The sequence below is a fragment of the Chiloscyllium punctatum genome, chromosome 36, assembly GCF_047496795.1.
Source record: "Chiloscyllium punctatum isolate Juve2018m chromosome 36, sChiPun1.3, whole genome shotgun sequence".
NCBI lineage: Eukaryota > Metazoa > Chordata > Chondrichthyes > Orectolobiformes > Hemiscylliidae > Chiloscyllium > Chiloscyllium punctatum.
This window is the reverse complement of record NC_092774.1, coordinates 72,709,220-72,728,139: the sequence shown is the minus strand read 5'-3', so window position 1 is coordinate 72,728,139 and position 18,920 is coordinate 72,709,220. Positions and strand designations below refer to the sequence as shown.

Below are 18,920 nucleotides of genomic sequence, written 5' to 3'. Positions count from 1 at the left end.
AGGTGGTTGTGGAGAATGAGATCATGAGCACAGAACGTATAGCCAAAGGAGTTGAGTGTCACGGAGATGTGCTGCATTAAAGAAGTTTAGATTAAATCTTTCATCTTTTAGAATGGGTTTCTGTTCTTTGGTATGTTAATCCCAGAATTTGTTTAAATTACATTTGAGAAAGTAATTTAAACATCAGGCTGACTTGACATTGGGACACAGACAGAAGTCACACCTACTGTTAGAAAAGCTCTGCATTGCAATTACATTCTGAAATTACTGATCTTTTACATTTGTATCATTTTAGCTATTCTTATTCAGAAACATCATTAAAGTCCGAAAGCATGTTCAATTTTTTAAGAGCTGTAAAATCTTTGAAACTTGCATTCAAATATGTGGAGTTAGGCCACAGCTCAGGACTGGCTGTAGGGGGTGAATGGCCTATTCCTCGTCTTGTGAAATTAATTCTGACTGTGTTGAAATAGAGTTACAGAGCACCACCATAAATCCTTCAGTCCAGGCCAACCAGATATCCTAACTTCATCTAGTGACCCATTTGCCAGCTTATGCCCCATATTCCCTCTAAACCCTTCCTATTCATACCACCATCCAAATGCCTTTTAAATGTTGGAATTGTAACAGCCTCCACCACTTCTTCTGGCAGCTTGTTCCATACACACACATATCACCCTTTGTGTGAAAATGTTGCCCTGAGGACCCTCATAAATCTCTCCTCTCTCATCCTGAACCTCTGCCCTCTAGTTTTGGAGTCCCACCTTCCCCTACAAGGGGGAAGAGACATACAAAACGCAAAAGGAATAAAAATGTCGAGCCACATAGAATTAAAAAAATTGTGGCTCTACCCTTTATTTCTCTTGTTGGCATTTGAACACTTACAATCTGTCCACAGGGCACACTACGCATGCTCATCGGTGTTGGGGTCAGCAAAACATTGCACATGCTCATTGCTGTTTGCTGAGAAGGCGGGTGACCTTCTTTTGACGGACCAATAGTGAGCCCTGGAATACAGGAAGGAGCGTGGTCCTCCTGCCAATCAAAGCCAAGCCTCCCCACCCCCCCCAATTGTCTGAAAGCGGAAGGTAGACCATGAGCTTCTGAAGCTGGTGCTGCTGCTGTTTCTGTTTCTCTGAATGAAGACTGAGCTTCAGTCCAGACTGCAACTTCGTTCCTCTGTCTAACATCTGTGAGTACAGCACTCCCTTTTTCCACCCCCTTTTCCATTTTTTTTCATTCTCGGGTTCAATTGTTGACTTTCGGCAACTGAAAGGAACGGGATTGAATCCAGGGAGGAGAGACACTGGAAAACAGACAGGAGGCTGGAAGAACACAGTGGGAAGGGGAATTAAAATGGGTGGTGACTGGAAGGTCCGGACGGCCTCTGCGGACTTGGCTGCGATGCTCTGAACCATTCCCCAAGTTTATGCTCAGTCTTCCTGGTGTAGAGAAGACCACAACTGTCAAACACATGACAAATGCAGTACCACAATGTGAAGTTATAGCCTTCGCTGTGGGGGGAAAAAAAGCATAAAGGAGGTGTATTGTTTAAGTGGTGATTTATTGGGATGTGGAGAAAGTGAGGACTGCAGATGCTGGAGATCAGAGTTGAAAAGTGTGGCGCTGGAAAAGCACAGCAGGTCAGACAGCATCCAAGCAGCAGGAGAGTTGATTTTTCTGGCCCGAGCCCTTCTTCAGGAATGATGTGTGGATGGACAAAGGGGCCTCAGTGTCCTCCTACACCAGTCACTGCCAGTTGTCAGACAGGTGCAGCAAGCAATCAGCAAGGCAAGTGGTATATCAGCAAGAGGAATTCAGATCGGAAGTCGGGATACCTTATCTTCCTGCAGTTAGGGGGTCATTGAATATATTCAAGGCTGAGTTCATCTGATTTTTGAACGACAAAATGAATTGTTATGGGGGAAGGCAAGAACATGGTTTTAAGACCAGTACAGAACAGTCAGTCATACAGCACAGACGCAGACCCTCCAGTCCAATAAGTTCATGCTGACTATATTCACAAACTTAAACTAGTTCCACCTGCCTGTGTTTGGCCCATATGCCTTCGAACCTTTTATATTCATGTACTTATTCAAATATCTTTTAATTGTTGTAACTGTACCTGCATCCACCATTTCCTCTGGACATTCATTCCACACACAAACCACTCTCCATGTACAAAAAGATGCCCCACCTGCCTTTTTAAAATCTGTCTCCTCTCACTTTCACAGTTGCTGCCTAATCTTGAAACCCCCCAACCTCTGGAAAGGAGACCCGCCATTCACCTCATTGATGTCCCTCATGATTTTATAAACCTCTCGAATGTCAATGCTCAACCTCCTGTGCTCCAGTGAAAAAAGTCCCTGCCTATGCACCAAGATGTTGGTAATTTCATATCCAGTTATGATCTGTTCAATGCTGGTGCAAGCTCAAAAGACCAAATGGCCTACTCCTGCTCCCAATTCTCTCACTGTGTCCAGGACAGCAATAGACCATAAGACACAGGAGTAGAAATGAGGCCATTCAGCCCATCAGGTGTGCTCTGCCATTCTATCATGGCTGTTCGGTTTCTCAACCCCATTTTCCTGCTTTCTCCCCATAACCCTTGATTTCCCCCTTTATTCTCAAACCTATCTATCTCAGTCTTAAATATCCTTAGTGACCTGGCCTCCACAGCCTTCTGTGGCAGTGAGTTCCATAGATTCACCACTCTCTGTCTGAACAGGTTTCTCCTTATCTCTGTTCTCAAAGGTTTTCCCTTCACTTTAAGGCTGGGCCCTTAGGTCCTAGTCTCTCCTATCAATGGAAACATCCTTCCAACACCACTCTGTCCAGGCCGTTCAGGATTCTGTATGTTTCAATGTGTAGGCTTGTTAACCAGCATGAACCAGACCCTTCAGGATGATGTACAGCAGGGATTAGGTTCAGCAAATTGAGAATGGAGGGAGAGTGTGTGGGATAGGGATTTTCAGCTTAGAGGGAATAAGAGAGGAAAGAGATTCGCTATAAATTAGAATTGATCGGATGGGCTGAGGACTGGCAGATGGAGTTTAATTTACAGAGGTTGAGGTGTTATATTTTAGTCAAGCAATCCAGGCAGGACTGACACAGTTAAGAGGAGTGTTGTAGAACAAAGAGACCTTGGAGTGCAGGTTCATAGTTCCGTGAAAGTGGAGTCTCAGTTGGACAGGATAGTGAAGGTGGCGTTCAGTGTGAAGATGAAGAGGAGCTCCTTTTCCCAGTGAGTAGTGAATCTATGGAATTCTTTGCCCAAGGAAGCAGTACAGGCAGCTTCATTAAGTATATTCAAATCACTGTTGAATGGGTATTTGCAATGATAGAGGAATGAAGGGTAGTTGGGACAATGCAGGGAGGAGGAGCTGAGTCGATGGATAGATCAGCTCTGATCTAAATGAATGGTGGAGTAGGCTGGATGGGCCAAATGGCCTATTCCTGCTTCTATTACTATGAAACTATAACCCTTCATTTCCCATGGCTAACCCACCTAACCTGCACATCCCTGCACACTATAGGCAATTTAGCATGGCCAATCCAAATCAAGGCCGGTGAGCAAATGTAGTGATGTGGAAAATAAATTTCAGAATGATAGAAAGGAACAAGGAGATTAAATATTCCAGCAATCAAAACTGGATTCTGAAGATCACAAAGATTGAAACTAAAAAAATGTTTCTGAATGTGTGCTGCATTGTAACAAAAGTGAATGAATTGACTGCACACACCGAAGAGAACAATTATGGTCTGAGACTCCCTACAGAGACATGGCTTCAGGATGACAAGGATTGGATCCTGAATATCGAGGGGGTAGTCAGACGGGAAGCGAGGTAAAGGTAGAGGGTTGGCACTGTTAATCAAAGCACTGATCACAGGGTAGCCTGGTGTCAGCTCGGGTTTTAGGGCCTGATTTCTCTGTCCTCTGTTGATCTCCTTGTTTGCACAGAGTAAGATGTCAGTCTGTTCTTGGCTCTACTGGATTTTTGTTGAAGCTTTCAAGCCCCTTTTACACCTTCCAGAACAATAAAACATTCAGTCAATTGAAACCCAACTCTCAATCTCCCAGCCTGTCAATCAACCAGACAGAGTGTAGTCAGAGCAGGGAATCAAAGAAGAAAAAATGGAACAAAATTAGAAATGAATAGGTGCTCGTGCTTACTGTTTGTTCATTAGGAAGTAAACCAGAAATAGGGCTCTCCCAGGATTCTGATAGTGCCCTACTTGAGGAATTCTCTCTCCCTTCGATGTAACTATTAGTATGGTTGGGGCAAAGTAACTCGCATGCCAGATTGTTTAAAGCAAAGTAGTCAGGAGAGGAGACCATGGGAAATACCTCTTGAGTTCAAAACAAAATCTGATGTATTCCAATAAAATACAGAATGTTACAAATTATATGGTAAAACACAAGCCCCACTCTCCATTAATTATGCAACTGAGGGGCAGTTGTAAGGTTCACATACATTGTCCAGACCTACACTTCTTAATGTTTACAAAACAGAATGTTATCTTATTCTGCAGGTTCAGCTCAGCACAAATTACTGATAAGGGACAGAGAGAACCAATCCATCATTCTATGAAGCAGCACAGTCTAATGGCCTGAGGAGCAGAGACAGCCTACAGCTGTAAGGTCAGGCTATCAAAACAGAATTCCTTAGCCAGGGCTCAGACAGCATTATGTTAACAGGCTACATTTTATTGCAAACATTGCTTTGTGACAAAATGACTTTGACATAGTTTTGTGGCGATTTTGGTCAAATTCTCCTCCCTCCTTTTTATTAAAAAGAAGAGAGTGTGGGTGTCAGCAAAAGGGGGATTGTCAAGGGGTGGTGGTTGGAGATCAGACAGATAGTCCTCGGGTTTAGTAAGGACAGGGACAGACAGCTCCAGGGATTGGGAATCATTATCAGGAAGGGGGAAATCCCGGCATCTGAGAGATCGCTGGAGAGGGGGGCCATAACAGTGAACTTAGCCGAGCGCAGGATTGTCTGCGGGGTGACTTTGATTTCCAGTTAAGCAGTTCCAAAGGCAGGGGGAAAGAAAGCTGCAAGTTGCTCAAACTCCATAAGGTCTCGCTTGGTACGGGTTCGGGATGGATGGGGATAATGGGCACATACTCAGCAGGTAGAGTGGTTGACCTACTGTGTATACAGAAAAGCATTAAAGTGTAATTCCCGTTTACTCGAGGTTATCAGGCCCAATCAAACAGAGTTAGTGAAAGAAAGATAAGAAAGAGTGCAGTGAAAGGCAGAAAGATCAAATTAAAATTTACAAGTTAAACACACTTCAGCTCTTTTCCTTGCTGCTTTCTGAAAATCCAGGTGCCACCAAGTTTGTAACAGAGTATTAACCATTCCCTCCCTGCCCAAGTGTGTACAATAATGCACATAATCAACTAAAATAGGCAGCAGCAGCAAAGAAGGAACACAAACCAGTCCAGCAGGGGTCACCCAGATTTTGGTTTGGGTGTGGAGGGAGTACCCTATTTGAGACCATAGTTTGTGCTCTTCAGCAGGGGCTTCCCCTGTGATTTCAGTGTCAGACCCAGGCGAATGTGCATTCAAACCAGATTACAAAGTGTTAACCTTTCTGCAAGCTGCAGGGTGTTGGCACTGAGGCAGTCTCTCCCTGTCTGTCTGTCTGCCTACCTGCACGGCCTTCTCTCTCTGTCTCTCTGCCTGCCTACGTTTCCGCCCCCCTCCCCACACACCTCTCTCTCTGGAACATTCTCCAACTTTCTTCATATCTGTTTGTCAGCTTTTGTTTATTCCTTCTTTCCAAGGGTAATGAGGCACTCACATTCCAGAACAGTCCAAGTTAGGGAGTTGAGCCTCATAAATCCTGGCTGTGACGCATAGCTGCTTAATCAAGTGTGCAAACTCTAAATACCTCTCAGCCATTCTATTTGCAAATCGAACACTCTTTTCAATCAAGTTGTTTGTTTCTCTGCATGAGTCCACAACCCAGGGGAAGTACAACGGCGTCTTTAATAGTTGCCCAATGTGTCCTGTATGTCAAATTCATTCAAGTCTGGACATCCTGAAGCGAGCAATTATACTCACTGCAGATTTCTACTCGGCAATTAAAACTAACGTTGGACACTCGAACAGATCGGGGACCTCTTGAAGCATGCCATGGACCTCAGTGTGAGTGCAGGGTTTATCAAACAGGGTTTCACCTCTCAAAACCCTGGGGCAAACAAATTCATTATTACTAACTTTGTAAAGCACAAGTGCTCTCAGCAACATTATGTCCACATGCTAGGACCCTGTTGAGTATTCACACTAGTATCTTGTGGCTGAGTAGCGAGAATTGTATCAGCATTTCTAACAGCATTTTTGTCCCTGGCCAGCTTTCCTTTTTATTTTGGACACAACCGAAGCAGCAAGTACCTTCTATGTTTCTTCTCTCAAAGAAGACCTGGCAGGACCAGGGTATTCCTGCCTGACTCGCCAACTGTGGGGGATGGAAAGAATTTGTTTATCAGGGAGCAGTACAGCTGCAGGCCAACCGTCTCCTCTTAGCCTGGGAAATATAAGCTTTAGCAAGCAGGCAACAAGATGAGAGTCAAAATGGTTTCCAGGCTTTTAATATGTGACAAAATGGCTGACCCAAATCTAACAATTCTCCCACATCCTTGCAAGGAATAAAACAAGAATAATGGAACAAAATGAGGAATAAATAGGCAATCGTGCTTAATGTTTGTTCATTCGGAAGTAATCCAGAAATAGGGATCTCCCAGGATTCTTATGGTGCCCTACTTGAGGAACTCTCTCTCTCTCTCTCTATCACACATCTAAATATTAGTACCTAGCTAAGATTTACTACATATTTACATCAACAGAAATAAAGCATCTGTTATCAAATAGACATAGAGACGTACAACACTGACGTAGACTTTTCTCTCTGTCATGCACACATGCGCACACATAAGTCCATGGGAGTGAATGTGTATTTGCAGAGTTAAAAATTACACAATACAAGGTTATAGTTAATCGGAAGCACTAGCTTTAGGAGAACAGGTCCATCAGGTGTTTGTGGAGTATAACTTTTAAGACACAGAATTTATACCAAAGTTTACAGTGTGATGTAACAGAAATTATATATTGAAAAAGATCTGGAGTGTTTGTTAAGTCTCTTATCTGTTAGAATGACCATGTTGGTTTCAGTTCTTTTGTATGTAAGTCATAAAACATTGTCACCTTTTGCTACAAAACCTTGTTATCTCAAGAAGATAATGTACAAGAAATTCTGGAGTTTACATTGTAATGATACCTGCAACCCATTCGAAAAGGTGAAAGACTTAACAATCCAGGTTAGTTCAATATACCATTTCAGTGGCAGGATAGGGTAATGTTTTGCTATAAATTCTGTCTTATTGTGAGAAACAGAACTCACTCACAAATCAATCAGCCTGAGACAAAGCCTTGGAAACAAGAACAATTTATTTCAGCCTTGCAAGAACTGGACGCTCTGCAATCAAGCAGAAATGCGCGCGAAACAGAGCCTGTTAGCATTCTTATTTAATTTACAAGTTGCGGAATCACACCTCCCATTTCCCATCCTATCATAAGCCGATTACCTCACTTGTTAGTTATTTTCTTATCTGGCCATCCTGCTGTCCTGTCTGCATTCTTTGTTCCTTGTTTGTTACAGCTTGTTCTTTTATCCAGTTTCTCTTATCATACTATAAGCTTTATTGTGAAATGCCCCTGTTGCTTCTTTTTGTGGTCAACTACAACACTTTAAAGTTATTTCCTAGCTTAAAACTATTTTCTTTAAAAGACCCTCTATATTAATTAAAGTCTTAGCCTTAAGTATGCTACATGCTACAAGAATTAACACCCCACCTGCAAAAACATTTCTAATCTCCCACATTATGATTTTATATGCCACAATCACCTGAATTACCCATAGTTCCCCGGGATGTGCATAATGTCCAGGAATGTGTAAGTAAGGTGCATTACTCAGGGTTAAATGTAGGGGAATGGGTGTGGATGGGTTACCCTTGGAAGGGTCGGTATGGAGTCGTAGGGCCCAGTGGCCTGCTTCCATACTGTGGGGATTCTCTGAAGGGAAGGGGTTTTTGGACAGTGTTCTCCACCCCTTCTGCTGCAGGGCAGCGCTTGCGTGGCGCGAAAGCCCGCTGACGATCTCGCCCCGCCCCTCTTTATTGACGTCACACCGCGCAACAGAAGGATCGACGTTGGGAAGGTGGAGGGGTAGATAGCGTTCTTGTTTTTATTTTTTAAAATGCTATTCCCACCAGTAACTGCAACAGGTACAAGTACAGCACATGCGATATTCCTCATTACAGCTTCAAACCGGTTTTTCATCCTCTGTTCTTCCTTCACCTTGGCTCCAGCACATTCAGCTTCCTTCCCTCATTCCCATCCCCCCGCCCTGATGTCCAAGCTGACTCTCAAAATTTCGGTTTGTCCCTCCATTCTTTCCCGGTTGTCTTTTGTGGATTTTGAAAACTTTCCCAATCCTCTACTTATAAGAGTTATGGGAAGTTATGTTGTAGCTGCACCAGACATTGGTTAGGTCACTTTTGGAATGGTGTGTGCAGTTCTGGTCTCTCTGCTAGTGGAAGGATGTTGTGAAACTTGAAAGGATTCTGAAAAGATTGACAAGGATGTTGTCAGGGTTTGAGCTCAGTCGGGTGGGAGTGTTTTCTCTCGAGCGCTAAGGGCTGAGGGTGACTCTACAAACTTATATAATACCATGAGGGGCATGGATAGGGTAAATAGACAAGGTATTTTCCCTGAATGGGTCATAAGTGGATTTAAAATGAACCTAAGGGGCAATTCCTGTATTCAGAGCATGGTGCGTGTAAGGAATGAGCTGCCCGAGGAAGTGGTGGCAGCTGGTACAATTACAGCATTTAAAAGGTACCTAGCTGGTGTAATGGAAAATTAACATTTATTGTGAAATCTACAAAAGCATAGGGAAACAAAGAAGTAAGGGCCTCACTTTGCAGACAGGCAGAGAAAAATGTAAAGTTAAACTGACCTAACAGCAGACGTACAAGACCAGTAAACTATCATATCAGTCAAGGAATGAGAAAAACAACTCCATATATGGAAAGGAACTCAAATGTTCCAGGTTCCTGGCCTTGAGGTGTTGATAAGATGAAGCGAATTCAGCCAGGACTGACACAGTTAAGGCGAGTGTTGCAGAGCAAAGAGACATGGTTCCTTGAAAGTGGAGTCTCAGGTAGGTAGGATAGTGAAGAAGGCATTTGGTATGCTGGCCTTTATTAGTCACACTAGGAGAAAGTGAAGACTGCAGATGCTGGAGTACCAGAGTTGAAAAATGTGGTGCTGGAAAAACACAGCAGGTCAGGAAGCATTCGAGGAGCAGGAGAATCGACGTTTCGGGCATAAGCCCTTCTTCAGGAATGAGCTGAAGAAGGGCTTATGCCCAAAACGTCGATTCTCCTGCTCCTTGGATGCTGCCTGGCCTGCTGTGTTTTTGCAGCACCACATTTTTCAACTTTATTAGTCACAGAAGAGAGTACAGGAGCTGGGAGGTTCTGTTGTGGATGTGCAGGGCATTGGTTAGGCCACTTTTGGAATACTGTGTTCAGTTCTGGTCTCCCTGCTATAGGAAACATATGAAACTTTGAAAGATTTACAAGACTGTTGCCAGATTTGGAGGGTTTGAGCTACAGCAACAGACTGAATAGGCTGAGAATATTTACCCTGGAGCATCGGAGGCTGAAGGGTGATCTTATAGACGTTTGTGAGGGGCATGGATAGGGTGAGTACTTTAAAGTCTTTTCCCCAGGATAGGAGAGTCCAAAACTAGAGGGCATACATTTGAGGTGAGAGGGGAATGATTTGAAAGGAACCTGAGGGCAACCTTTTCACACAGAGAATGTTACATGTGTGGAATGAACTGCCAGAAGAAGTGGTGGCGACTGATGTAATTACAACAGTTAAAAGGCATCTCGAAGTTAGTCTGTTCTCAGCTCTGCTGAAGTTTGATTCTTTCCCCTCTCTCCCCTCCCCTCATCTCTTTTACACCTTCTGGAACAATAAAACATTCAGCAATCAAGACCCAACCCTGAATCTCCCAGCCTGTCAACCATCCAGACACAGTGTAGTCATAGCAGGGAATTAAGCAAGAAAAATGAAACAAAATTACAAATGAATACAGGCTCATCCTTAATGTTTGTTCATGAGGAAGTAAACCAGAAATAGGATCTCCCAGGATTTATATGGTGCCCTACTTGGGGAATTTTGTCTACCTTACATCTAACTATTAGTACCTAGCTATGATTTACAACAACATTGACAGCAACAGAAACTGTTATCAAACAGTTTAGAAATATACAGCACAGAAATAGACTTTTTCTCTTTCATGCACATACACATGTATAAGTATTGTATTCTTATACAAGAATTTCTGGGATTTACATAGTAATGATAACTGCAACCCATTCTAAAAGATGAAAGACTTAACAATCCAGGTTTGTTCAATATATCATTTCAATGGCAGGACACTATAATGCATTTCTATAAGTTCTGTGTCTTATGATCTTATTCTCCACAACAACCTGATGAAGGATCAGCGTTCCGAAAGCAAGTGCTTCCAAATAAACCCATTGAACACTCACCTGGTGATGTGTGATTTTTAACTTTGTCCAGGTTAGGATGGATTGACCGTGCTAAATTACATAGTGCCCAGGAATGTGCAGGTTAGGTGCATTAATCAGGGGGAAAATGTTGATCAATAGGGGTAGGGGAATGGGTGTGGGTGGGTTACCCTTCGGAGGGTCGGGGTGGTACTCGTTGGGCCGAGTGGCCAGCTTCCAAACTGTGGGGATTCTCTGAAGGGAATGGGTTGTCATAAACTCTTTGGTTTTTTTTTGCTTCCCAAAAGCAGACCTTATCTCTCAGCAGTATCCCAGTGTTGTGAAAGATATTAACCTTCAGGTGGAATTATCCAAAATGCAGAGAGATGTCAGTCTTGACATTTTTGCTTTTATGCCCCTGTAAGATCCTGAATCAGCACCTTCAGGAGAATTAGTTAGAGCGGAGTGAGAACATAGGGGGAGAGAGAGTGGGATGGTGCTTTCAATTTTATGGAATAACAAAAGAAAAGAATATTCCACAGAAAGTAGAATTGCTTGTTCAGAATTTCTACCCTGGGCTGACAGTGATGACCTTTTGTGATCTCTTTTTACAGAGTATTTGATGATCCGAAGACGGAAGTTTCAAAATCAACAATTATGCCCGAAACATCGACTCTCCTGCTCCTCAGATGCTGCCTGACCTGCTGTGTTTTTCCAGCGTTGCACGTTTCAACACTGACTCTCCAGCGTCTGCAGTCCTCACTTTGATGTCAATGTCTGACAGTCACTCATTCAATCCATCGGCACCACAATGGTTTTGAACTATGATTCTATGAGAAGGAGCAAAGCTGTTTGGTTCCTGTTTGAGCATGTTTTCATCATCAGTGGGACTGGATGAGCGACCCTACTATTGCAGCGCACTGAGTGTGGAGCCTGAAGCAGTTATACAGCCTGGAAAGAGGAATTCACGGTGGGTAGGGGCTCCACACGCATTTGTGTGTGGCTGAAACTTCGGCCATGGAGAAACCCGAGGAAGCCCACCCCGTGGAGAAACGATGGAAGTGTGGCGACTGTGGGAAAGGCTTCCATTTCCTTTCTGCCCTGGAGATTCATCGGCGCAGCCACACTGGGGAGAGGCCATTCCCCTGCCCTGACTGCGGGAAGGGCTTCAGCAATTCCACCAACCTGCTGACCCACCGACGGGTCCACACAGGGGAGAGGCCCTTCAGCTGCCCAGAGTGTGGGAAGGCCTTTGCCCAGGCCTCCAACCTGCTGAGGCACCAGCGGATCCACAGGGGGGTGAGGCCATTCCCCTGCCCTGACTGCGGGAAGGCCTTCAGCAGTTCCTTCCACCTGCTAACCCACCGGCGGGTCCACACAGGGGAGAGGCCCTTCAGTTGTCCTGAGTGTGGGAAGACCTACAGAAATTCCTCCAGCTTGCTGACCCACCAGCGGGTCCACGCGGGGGAGAGTCCCTTCAGCTGCCCCGAGTGCGGGAAGGCCTTCAGCGATTCCTCCACCCTGCTGAGGCACCGGCGGATCCACACAGGGGAGAGGCCCTTCCACTGCCCAGAGTGTGGGAAGGCATTCCGTGATTCCTCTGACTTGCTGAAGCACCGGTGGGTCCACACGCGGGAGAGGCCCTTCAGCTGCCCCAAGTGCAGGAAGGCCTTCAGCAATTCCTTCTACCTGCTGAGGCATCAGTGGGTTCACACGGGGGAGAGGCCCTTCAGCTGCCCCGAGTGTGGGAAGGCCTACAGCAATTCCGCCCATCTGCTCACCCACCAGCGGGTTCACACAGGGGAGAGGCCCTTCAGCTGCCCTGAGTGCGGGAAGGCCTTCAGCAATTCCTCCACCCTGCTGAGGCACCAGCGAGTCCACACGGAGGAGAGGCCCTTCCGCTGCCCTGAGTGTGGGAAGGCATTCCGTGATTCCTCATCCCTGCTGAGGCACCAGCGGATCCACACAGGGGAGAGGCCCTTCAGCTGTCCTGACTGTGAGAAGGCCTTCAGCGATTCCTTCTACCTGCTGAGGCACCAGCGGGTCCACACCGGGGAGAGGCCTTTCAGCTGCCCCGAGTGCGGGAAAGTCTTTGCCCAGGTCTCCAACCTGCTGGCCCACCAGCGGGTCCACACGGGGGAGAGGCCCTTCAGCTGCCCCAAGTGCGGGAAGGCCTTCACCCGCAACTCCCACTTGCGGAGCCACCAGCGAGTTCATGTGCCATCGCAGGGGGATTGAAGGAGTGATGGCCGAGTGCCATTATCGACTGGACTATCAACCCAGTTCCAGGGATCCCGGGTTCGATTCCCACCACGATAGATGGTGGCATTGAAATTTGGTCAGAAATCTGAAGTTCAGAATCTAAAGATGAAACCATCGTTGGTGAGGTCAGGGTGGAAGAAAACCCCCATCTGATTCACTCAGTTCTTTTTTAGGGAAGACTTGAGCAGTTATTAGAGAACGTCATCCCAGCTGCATCCTTTCCCCGGTCTGGCCTACACGTGACTCTAGACCCACAGCAGTCTGGTTGACTCTACGCTGCTCATCCAACTTACTTGGATACAGGTTGAAATTGCTGAGTGAGGCAATACTTCCTCCGGGATAAGGCTGTACCAAGGATCCACAGGTGCCTGACCTTGAGCTGTTTTGAAAAAATTGCTACTTTTACTGCACAGTACTGGAGCTGTAAATAGGATTAACTGTGATTTCCCTGAGAATCCTACAGTTTTAACAAATTTACTTGACATGGAAAGGTGAGAGGCACACCGCAACTGTACACAAGTGTACGTAGCTCCAGTATCTATCATCACCGGTGTCTGCCGCCCTTCTATATTAACTTGTATTACTGGTTCTTGCTACTAGAGGGTAGTGCCCCTTCCCACCCAGGTTGTCAGGGCATCCCTAACACATCCCATAAGGGCCTGTGGGTGTCTGGGAAGTGGGCACTGGGGATTCCCGCTGTCTAGGCCCACTGTACGGCAGAGGGGGGTCCGGTCCAATAAGGGCAATTCCTCCTAAAGTGGCCTGGTTGATGGAATCCCCAGCACATCATTTCTGGCCCCCCTTGAGCCTGATTATTTATCATGTACCATTCCTAGGTCCCTGTCCTTGGGGACTCCAGTTCTGTTTCGGCTGTTGTTTAAATCTGCCCTGCCCCGGATAAGTCACCTGCAGGAAAGTTTCTCTTAAAACCCTCAATTGCTGTCATGGGACTTTCTGGCCCCCGTCTGGTTACCTGATAGGAACCCCCTTGCGCTGGCACTTGGTTCACGCCAATGTTGATTGTTGTGTCGGTTCTTACTGGCAACACCATTTTAGTTTTTTTTATTTTTAAGCTCTTTGAGCTGCATTTGAGCCAGCTTCCTTTGCACCTCCTCCTGCTGTTCAAACAGTTTCTCTTTGTCTTTTTGACTTTTTTGAAACCTTTCAGCTGCGTGAGCTATGTGATCGCTCAATTCCTGGTGGCTCATTGATGATGTCAGACCCACCACCTCCTCCAGCCTTGACCAGACTTGGGAGGGCATTGCTTCTGATGGAATTTTGGAACATTGTGGTCAGCAACTGATTAGACTCTATGTCTTGCTCTGTTTCCAGCCTCCATTTCTTTAACTGTCTCTCCAAGTAGGCAGCCGGGGTTTCACTTTCTCCCAGTGGATCCCCTCTCAGAGCCAGTCTCTTAAGGCCTGCCATACATTCTGTCTCACTTGATCAAACCCGACCCCATCAATCATTGGATCGTCTGCTGCATTTTCAAACGGGTTCGGACCATTATTTCCTTTAACTTTCGGGAGCCCTACCAACCTCACCAGTGCCTTCAAGTCTCCTATGGCCAGCAACCGTCCTGTGGTTTCATCTTCAAAAGCCCTGATTCACGTTCCTGGTCCCTCATGTAAACTCAGCAGTGCATTCTTCAGTCTTTCCAGATCCTGAGTTCCCCAAGGCATGTAGGGTGGGTTTCTCCCCTCTTTTATAAGGCGCGGTAGCATCCTTCCTTGTTGGCCCTTTTTCCCTTTACCAACACTACTTCTCAATAATTCTCCCTCGGGCTCTGAGTCCGATGCTATTTCTAATTCCTCCCATTCTTGAGATACTGGGACCTTTTTCTTTCCTGGTCTCTCATCATCCCTTTCTGCTTCTTTTGCGTCACTTTCACAGCTTTTCTCTTCAGCCCTCCTTTCATATCACAATGAGTATTCCTCAATTGCTTTTTGTTCCCTTAGCCCACGCAGCACACTAATCTCATGTTTCAGCTCTTCTTGCTCTCGTTGTATAGCTTCTATTTGCTCCTGCCTGTCCCTTTTTTCTCTTTCTCTTCTTTCCCTCAGTTCATTTTTGTCTTCCGCACTTCCATACCATTCTAACTGTCCCTCTATTACTGGACACTGCTTCAATGCCTCTTCATTCAAGTAGGGAGGAGGTCTATTCAACTCCTCCACATCTGGGTATAGAGAGGGTGGGGGGAGCTGATTCCTGCTTTCCTGTTTCCTATAACTGCTCAGCTTGTTCTTTTGCAGCTTTCCTGGTCACCACAGGTGCCTGACAAGCTACTTTCAGTTCCTCACCCTCTTTCCTGAAAAGTTTCAGTATTTCCATCTCCTGATCCCTTTTTTGGTTTTTATTTTTAGATTTATCTTGCGGCTTATAGTTCTTAATTAATCCTTCCATCTCATTGCACATATGTTAATCAAAAGTACCTTTTTTTTCACCATTTAGTCAATAAATCCTTAGTTCTTTTTTCCCATTTCTCTGAAATTTTTACAATATCAATTCTTGCCATTGGAAATTTCTCACTCAGTATCTCAACTGCAGTCCCTATATCCATTCTACAATATATTTCAGTCCAACTAATGTATTGTCTTTGCTCTCATAAATCACTTGCTTATACCATTCAAGTCCGATAGTTTTTGTTCAATAGTATAAGCAATTCCTGACTTTATAACTTGCAATTGTCCCTTCCCAATCTATCAGTTTCTAAACGTCCTCAGTTGCAGCTAGTTAATACAAACAACCTATTCTCATTCATTCAGCCTAAATCAATCTTAGACTGCATCTTCAAAATGCACCAATCACTAACTATTTCTTGAGAAAGTTCTCTCAAAAAATAATTCTTAAATTCTTACAGTGCAAAATAAAATCAAAATAAACATTTAACCACCACAAATAATTATGCATACAAATCAGATTACAATAATTAAACTATAAACTCTCTCTCTCACAGACACATATACACGTACATTCTGCAAGCTACAGGTGCTCCTGCTCTCTCTCACACACACAGAGCTTTGCTGCTAGCAGCCAATAACTCTGCTTTAAATCAATTGCTGTCACCCAGAGCCTTACTTAAACAGACCCTTTGTTCATTTTCAAAAATCCTATTATTTTTTTTTTTACAATAGATGCAGGAGTAGGCCATTCTGCCCTTCGAGCCTGCACCGCCATTCAATATGATCATGGCTGATCATTCCTAATTAGTATCCTGTTCCAGCCTTATCTCCATACCCCTTGACTCCACTATCTTTAAGAGCTCTATCCAATTCTTTCTTAAAAGAATCCAGAGACTGGGCCTCCACTGCCCTCTGGGGCAGAGCATTCCACACAGCCACCACTCTCTGTGTGAAGTAGTTTCTCCTCATCTCTGTCCTAAATGGTCTACCCCGTATTTTTAAGTTGTGTCCTCTGGTTCGGCACTCCCCCATCAACGGAAATATGTTCCCTCCTGCCAGAGTGTCCAGTCCTTTCATAAGCCTATACGTTTCAATCAGATCCCCTCTCAGTCTTCTAAACTCAAGGGTATACAAGCCCAGTCGCTTCAGTCTTTCCGTGTAAGGCAATCCTGCCATTCCAGGAATTGACCTCGTGAACCTACGCTGCACTCCCTCAATAGCCAGAATGTCTTTCCTCAAATTTGGAGACCAGAACTGTACACAGTACTCCAGGTGTGGTCTCACCAGGGCCCTGTACAGCTGCAGAAGCACCTCTTTGCTTCTATACTCAATCCCTCTTGTTATCCTACAGGCCTTATCTAAAACAGTCTAGTAACAATATAACACGATGACTATTCTCTGCTATTTTACTTTTAATCATCCACTGCCAATCTGCCAATTTTCTAAACAGGTCTATCAGTGCTTCCAGTAAAACAATTTCCCGTTCTTTATTCTGCCCTATCTATTTCTCGGGTCTTATATACACCACGTGGAATTTATACTCAACAATTGCTACGTTCTATTCTTACTCACCCCTTACCCCACTACGCAGTTTTCTTGACCTATTCTCCACGTCTCCATCAGCTGCAATTTACCCCTCGCCTTTGGATCTTGGATCGGAGAGACCCTCCAGCAGGTTCCTGCACCTCTGAGTCCTCCAGGACCACTCAAAGCCAACAGAATATAGTCCGAATTCACAGCAAAAATGCTAACGTTCTTTTGTTGGGTACCCTTATTCTGTCAGTCTCGGGAGTGCCCCCGGTGGACCAACAAGCACCCTGTTACTGCCGCCCTCTGTCCAGGTGGGTCTCTGCACAACCCTGCTCGCAGCGCCAAATTTGTTGTGGAGAAAATGTAGAGAACCACCAGGAGACGCAGAGAGTTCTTCAAGAAGTAGGTCTTTTATTTGCAAACAAAAATCCGTGACTCTGAGAAAGCAGATTCTTGAATTCCCCCGAACCTCAGGGTCCGTGGATTTTTATATCATTTTTATCATGTTTCTGTTAGCTTATCATGTCCAACTATATTAATCAAAGTACCTCACTCTAGCCATACAATAAACCAGTGATGTTAGTTCCCATTATCTCTTTAGTTGTACATTCTACTTAATGTTATTCTAATGTCACGGTTAGATATTTATTGCTAACTCTGCTACAGTGATCTTTGTATTCCAGACTAACTTGTCATGAGAGATATTCCATCTGTCACAATAGTCTCCTGTCTCAAGCTGACTCTATTAACTATTAATTAGATATCTTAATGTCATGTCCCAAATCCTTCTTGTCCCAATCCTGTCATAATAACACTTAACAGAGAAACTTGCTTTATTACTTGTGTTATCTCATCTCGCCATAGTGACCTTTCAGTCTTAACCTTACTCTGCTAATTGGTGTAAGAAACTTCCACTATGCTTATCCTATCTTGCCTTCCACAGATTGCCAGTGGTCTTCATGCTTTAATCTTTCCCATGCTTTCATTGTTCTTTATTTTCCATAGTTGCAGGTTTCAGTTCATTAATATATAAACTCCAGAACTACTTTTAATTTACTTTCTCGAGATGGTTTAAGGTTTTATAAAAATAGGTGATATCTCAGCTCAGATACTGCATAAAAGGTGTGAGGTTCGAGTCTGTATCCCAATCTTGAATCAGATTGGTTCTATGAACCAAACTAGGAATTTATAAAATATTATATGGATTGACTACCTGCAGTTTGTGTGCTTTTTGAGCAAAATTGAATATATCTGCAAATATAATTCTGCCAATGCAAATTCACTCCATTGACTTGTGCATGATAATGAAGTGTGTGCTTGATGAAATATAAGCCTGTGAGACAGTGTGTGTGCGTGCATGTGTCAGAGAGCAACAGATGAAGGCAAGGGGTTTTATTTTGCTAAAACAAGGAAGAGCAGGACTTGTGCAGTTCATGAGAGGGCCCTGCGTCGTGTTGGAGAACAGAGACATGGGGTGGGGTGGGGAAGAGTTCAGGTTCATAAAGTTAAAAACCACACGACATCAGGTTATCATCCAACTGGTTTATTTGGAAGCACGAACTTCTTTATTGGGTGTTTGTGGAGCAGGATCATAAGAAACAACCACCTGATGAAGGAGCAGTGCTCCAAAAGCTAGTGCTTACAAATGAGCCTGTTGGAGTATCACCTGGTGCTGTGAATTTTAACTCCATTCAACCCAGTCCAACACCGGCATCTCCAAATCGGGTACATAATTCTTTGAAAGTTGAGTTATTGGTAGACAGGGTGGTGAAAGAGGCCAGTCAGGAGCCCTGGCGGACCAGAAGGTGACTGGTTCTCCTGCCAATCAGAGCCTTCCTATTGTCTGAATGCAGACGTTGGAAGCTGCTGCTCCTGCTGCTCGCTCGCTCTCTGCATGAAGATTGAGTTTGCTCCAGCCTGCAACTTCCTTATTCTGTCAACCATCTGTGAGTACGGCACTCTCCTCTCAACTCCTTTTCCATTTTTTTCATTCTGGGCTTCAATTTATGACTTGCAGCAAAGAAAGGAAAGGGAATGAATTCACAGAGTGGACAGAATCAGGAAAAGTTTGTTTATAAACAGAGTGGTTCATGTATGGAGTGAATGTAAAGAGGACATGGTGGATGCACGCA

The 18,920-nt window shown here is 44.7% G+C and overlaps 1 protein-coding gene across 2 annotated transcripts; it reads left to right on the top strand.

The window, feature by feature from the left end:
* Positions 1-1,102: 1,102 nt before the first annotated feature.
* LOC140460665 (uncharacterized) lies at positions 1,103-17,998 on the top strand. 2 transcript variants are annotated; one of them, XM_072555285.1, is made up of 2 exons: positions 1,103-1,192; positions 11,209-17,998. In XM_072555285.1, exon 2 carries the CDS (start codon positions 11,612-11,614, stop codon positions 12,830-12,832), a length of 1,221 nt encoding a protein of 406 aa, XP_072411386.1. In that variant the 5' UTR covers positions 1,103-1,192; positions 11,209-11,611; the 3' UTR covers positions 12,833-17,998. The 2 variants fall into 2 exon arrangements, with proteins under 2 accessions (XP_072411386.1, XP_072411387.1); XM_072555286.1 differs by lacking the exon at positions 1,103-1,192 and adding an exon at positions 8,223-8,293.
* The last annotated feature ends 922 nt before the right edge of the window (positions 17,999-18,920 follow it).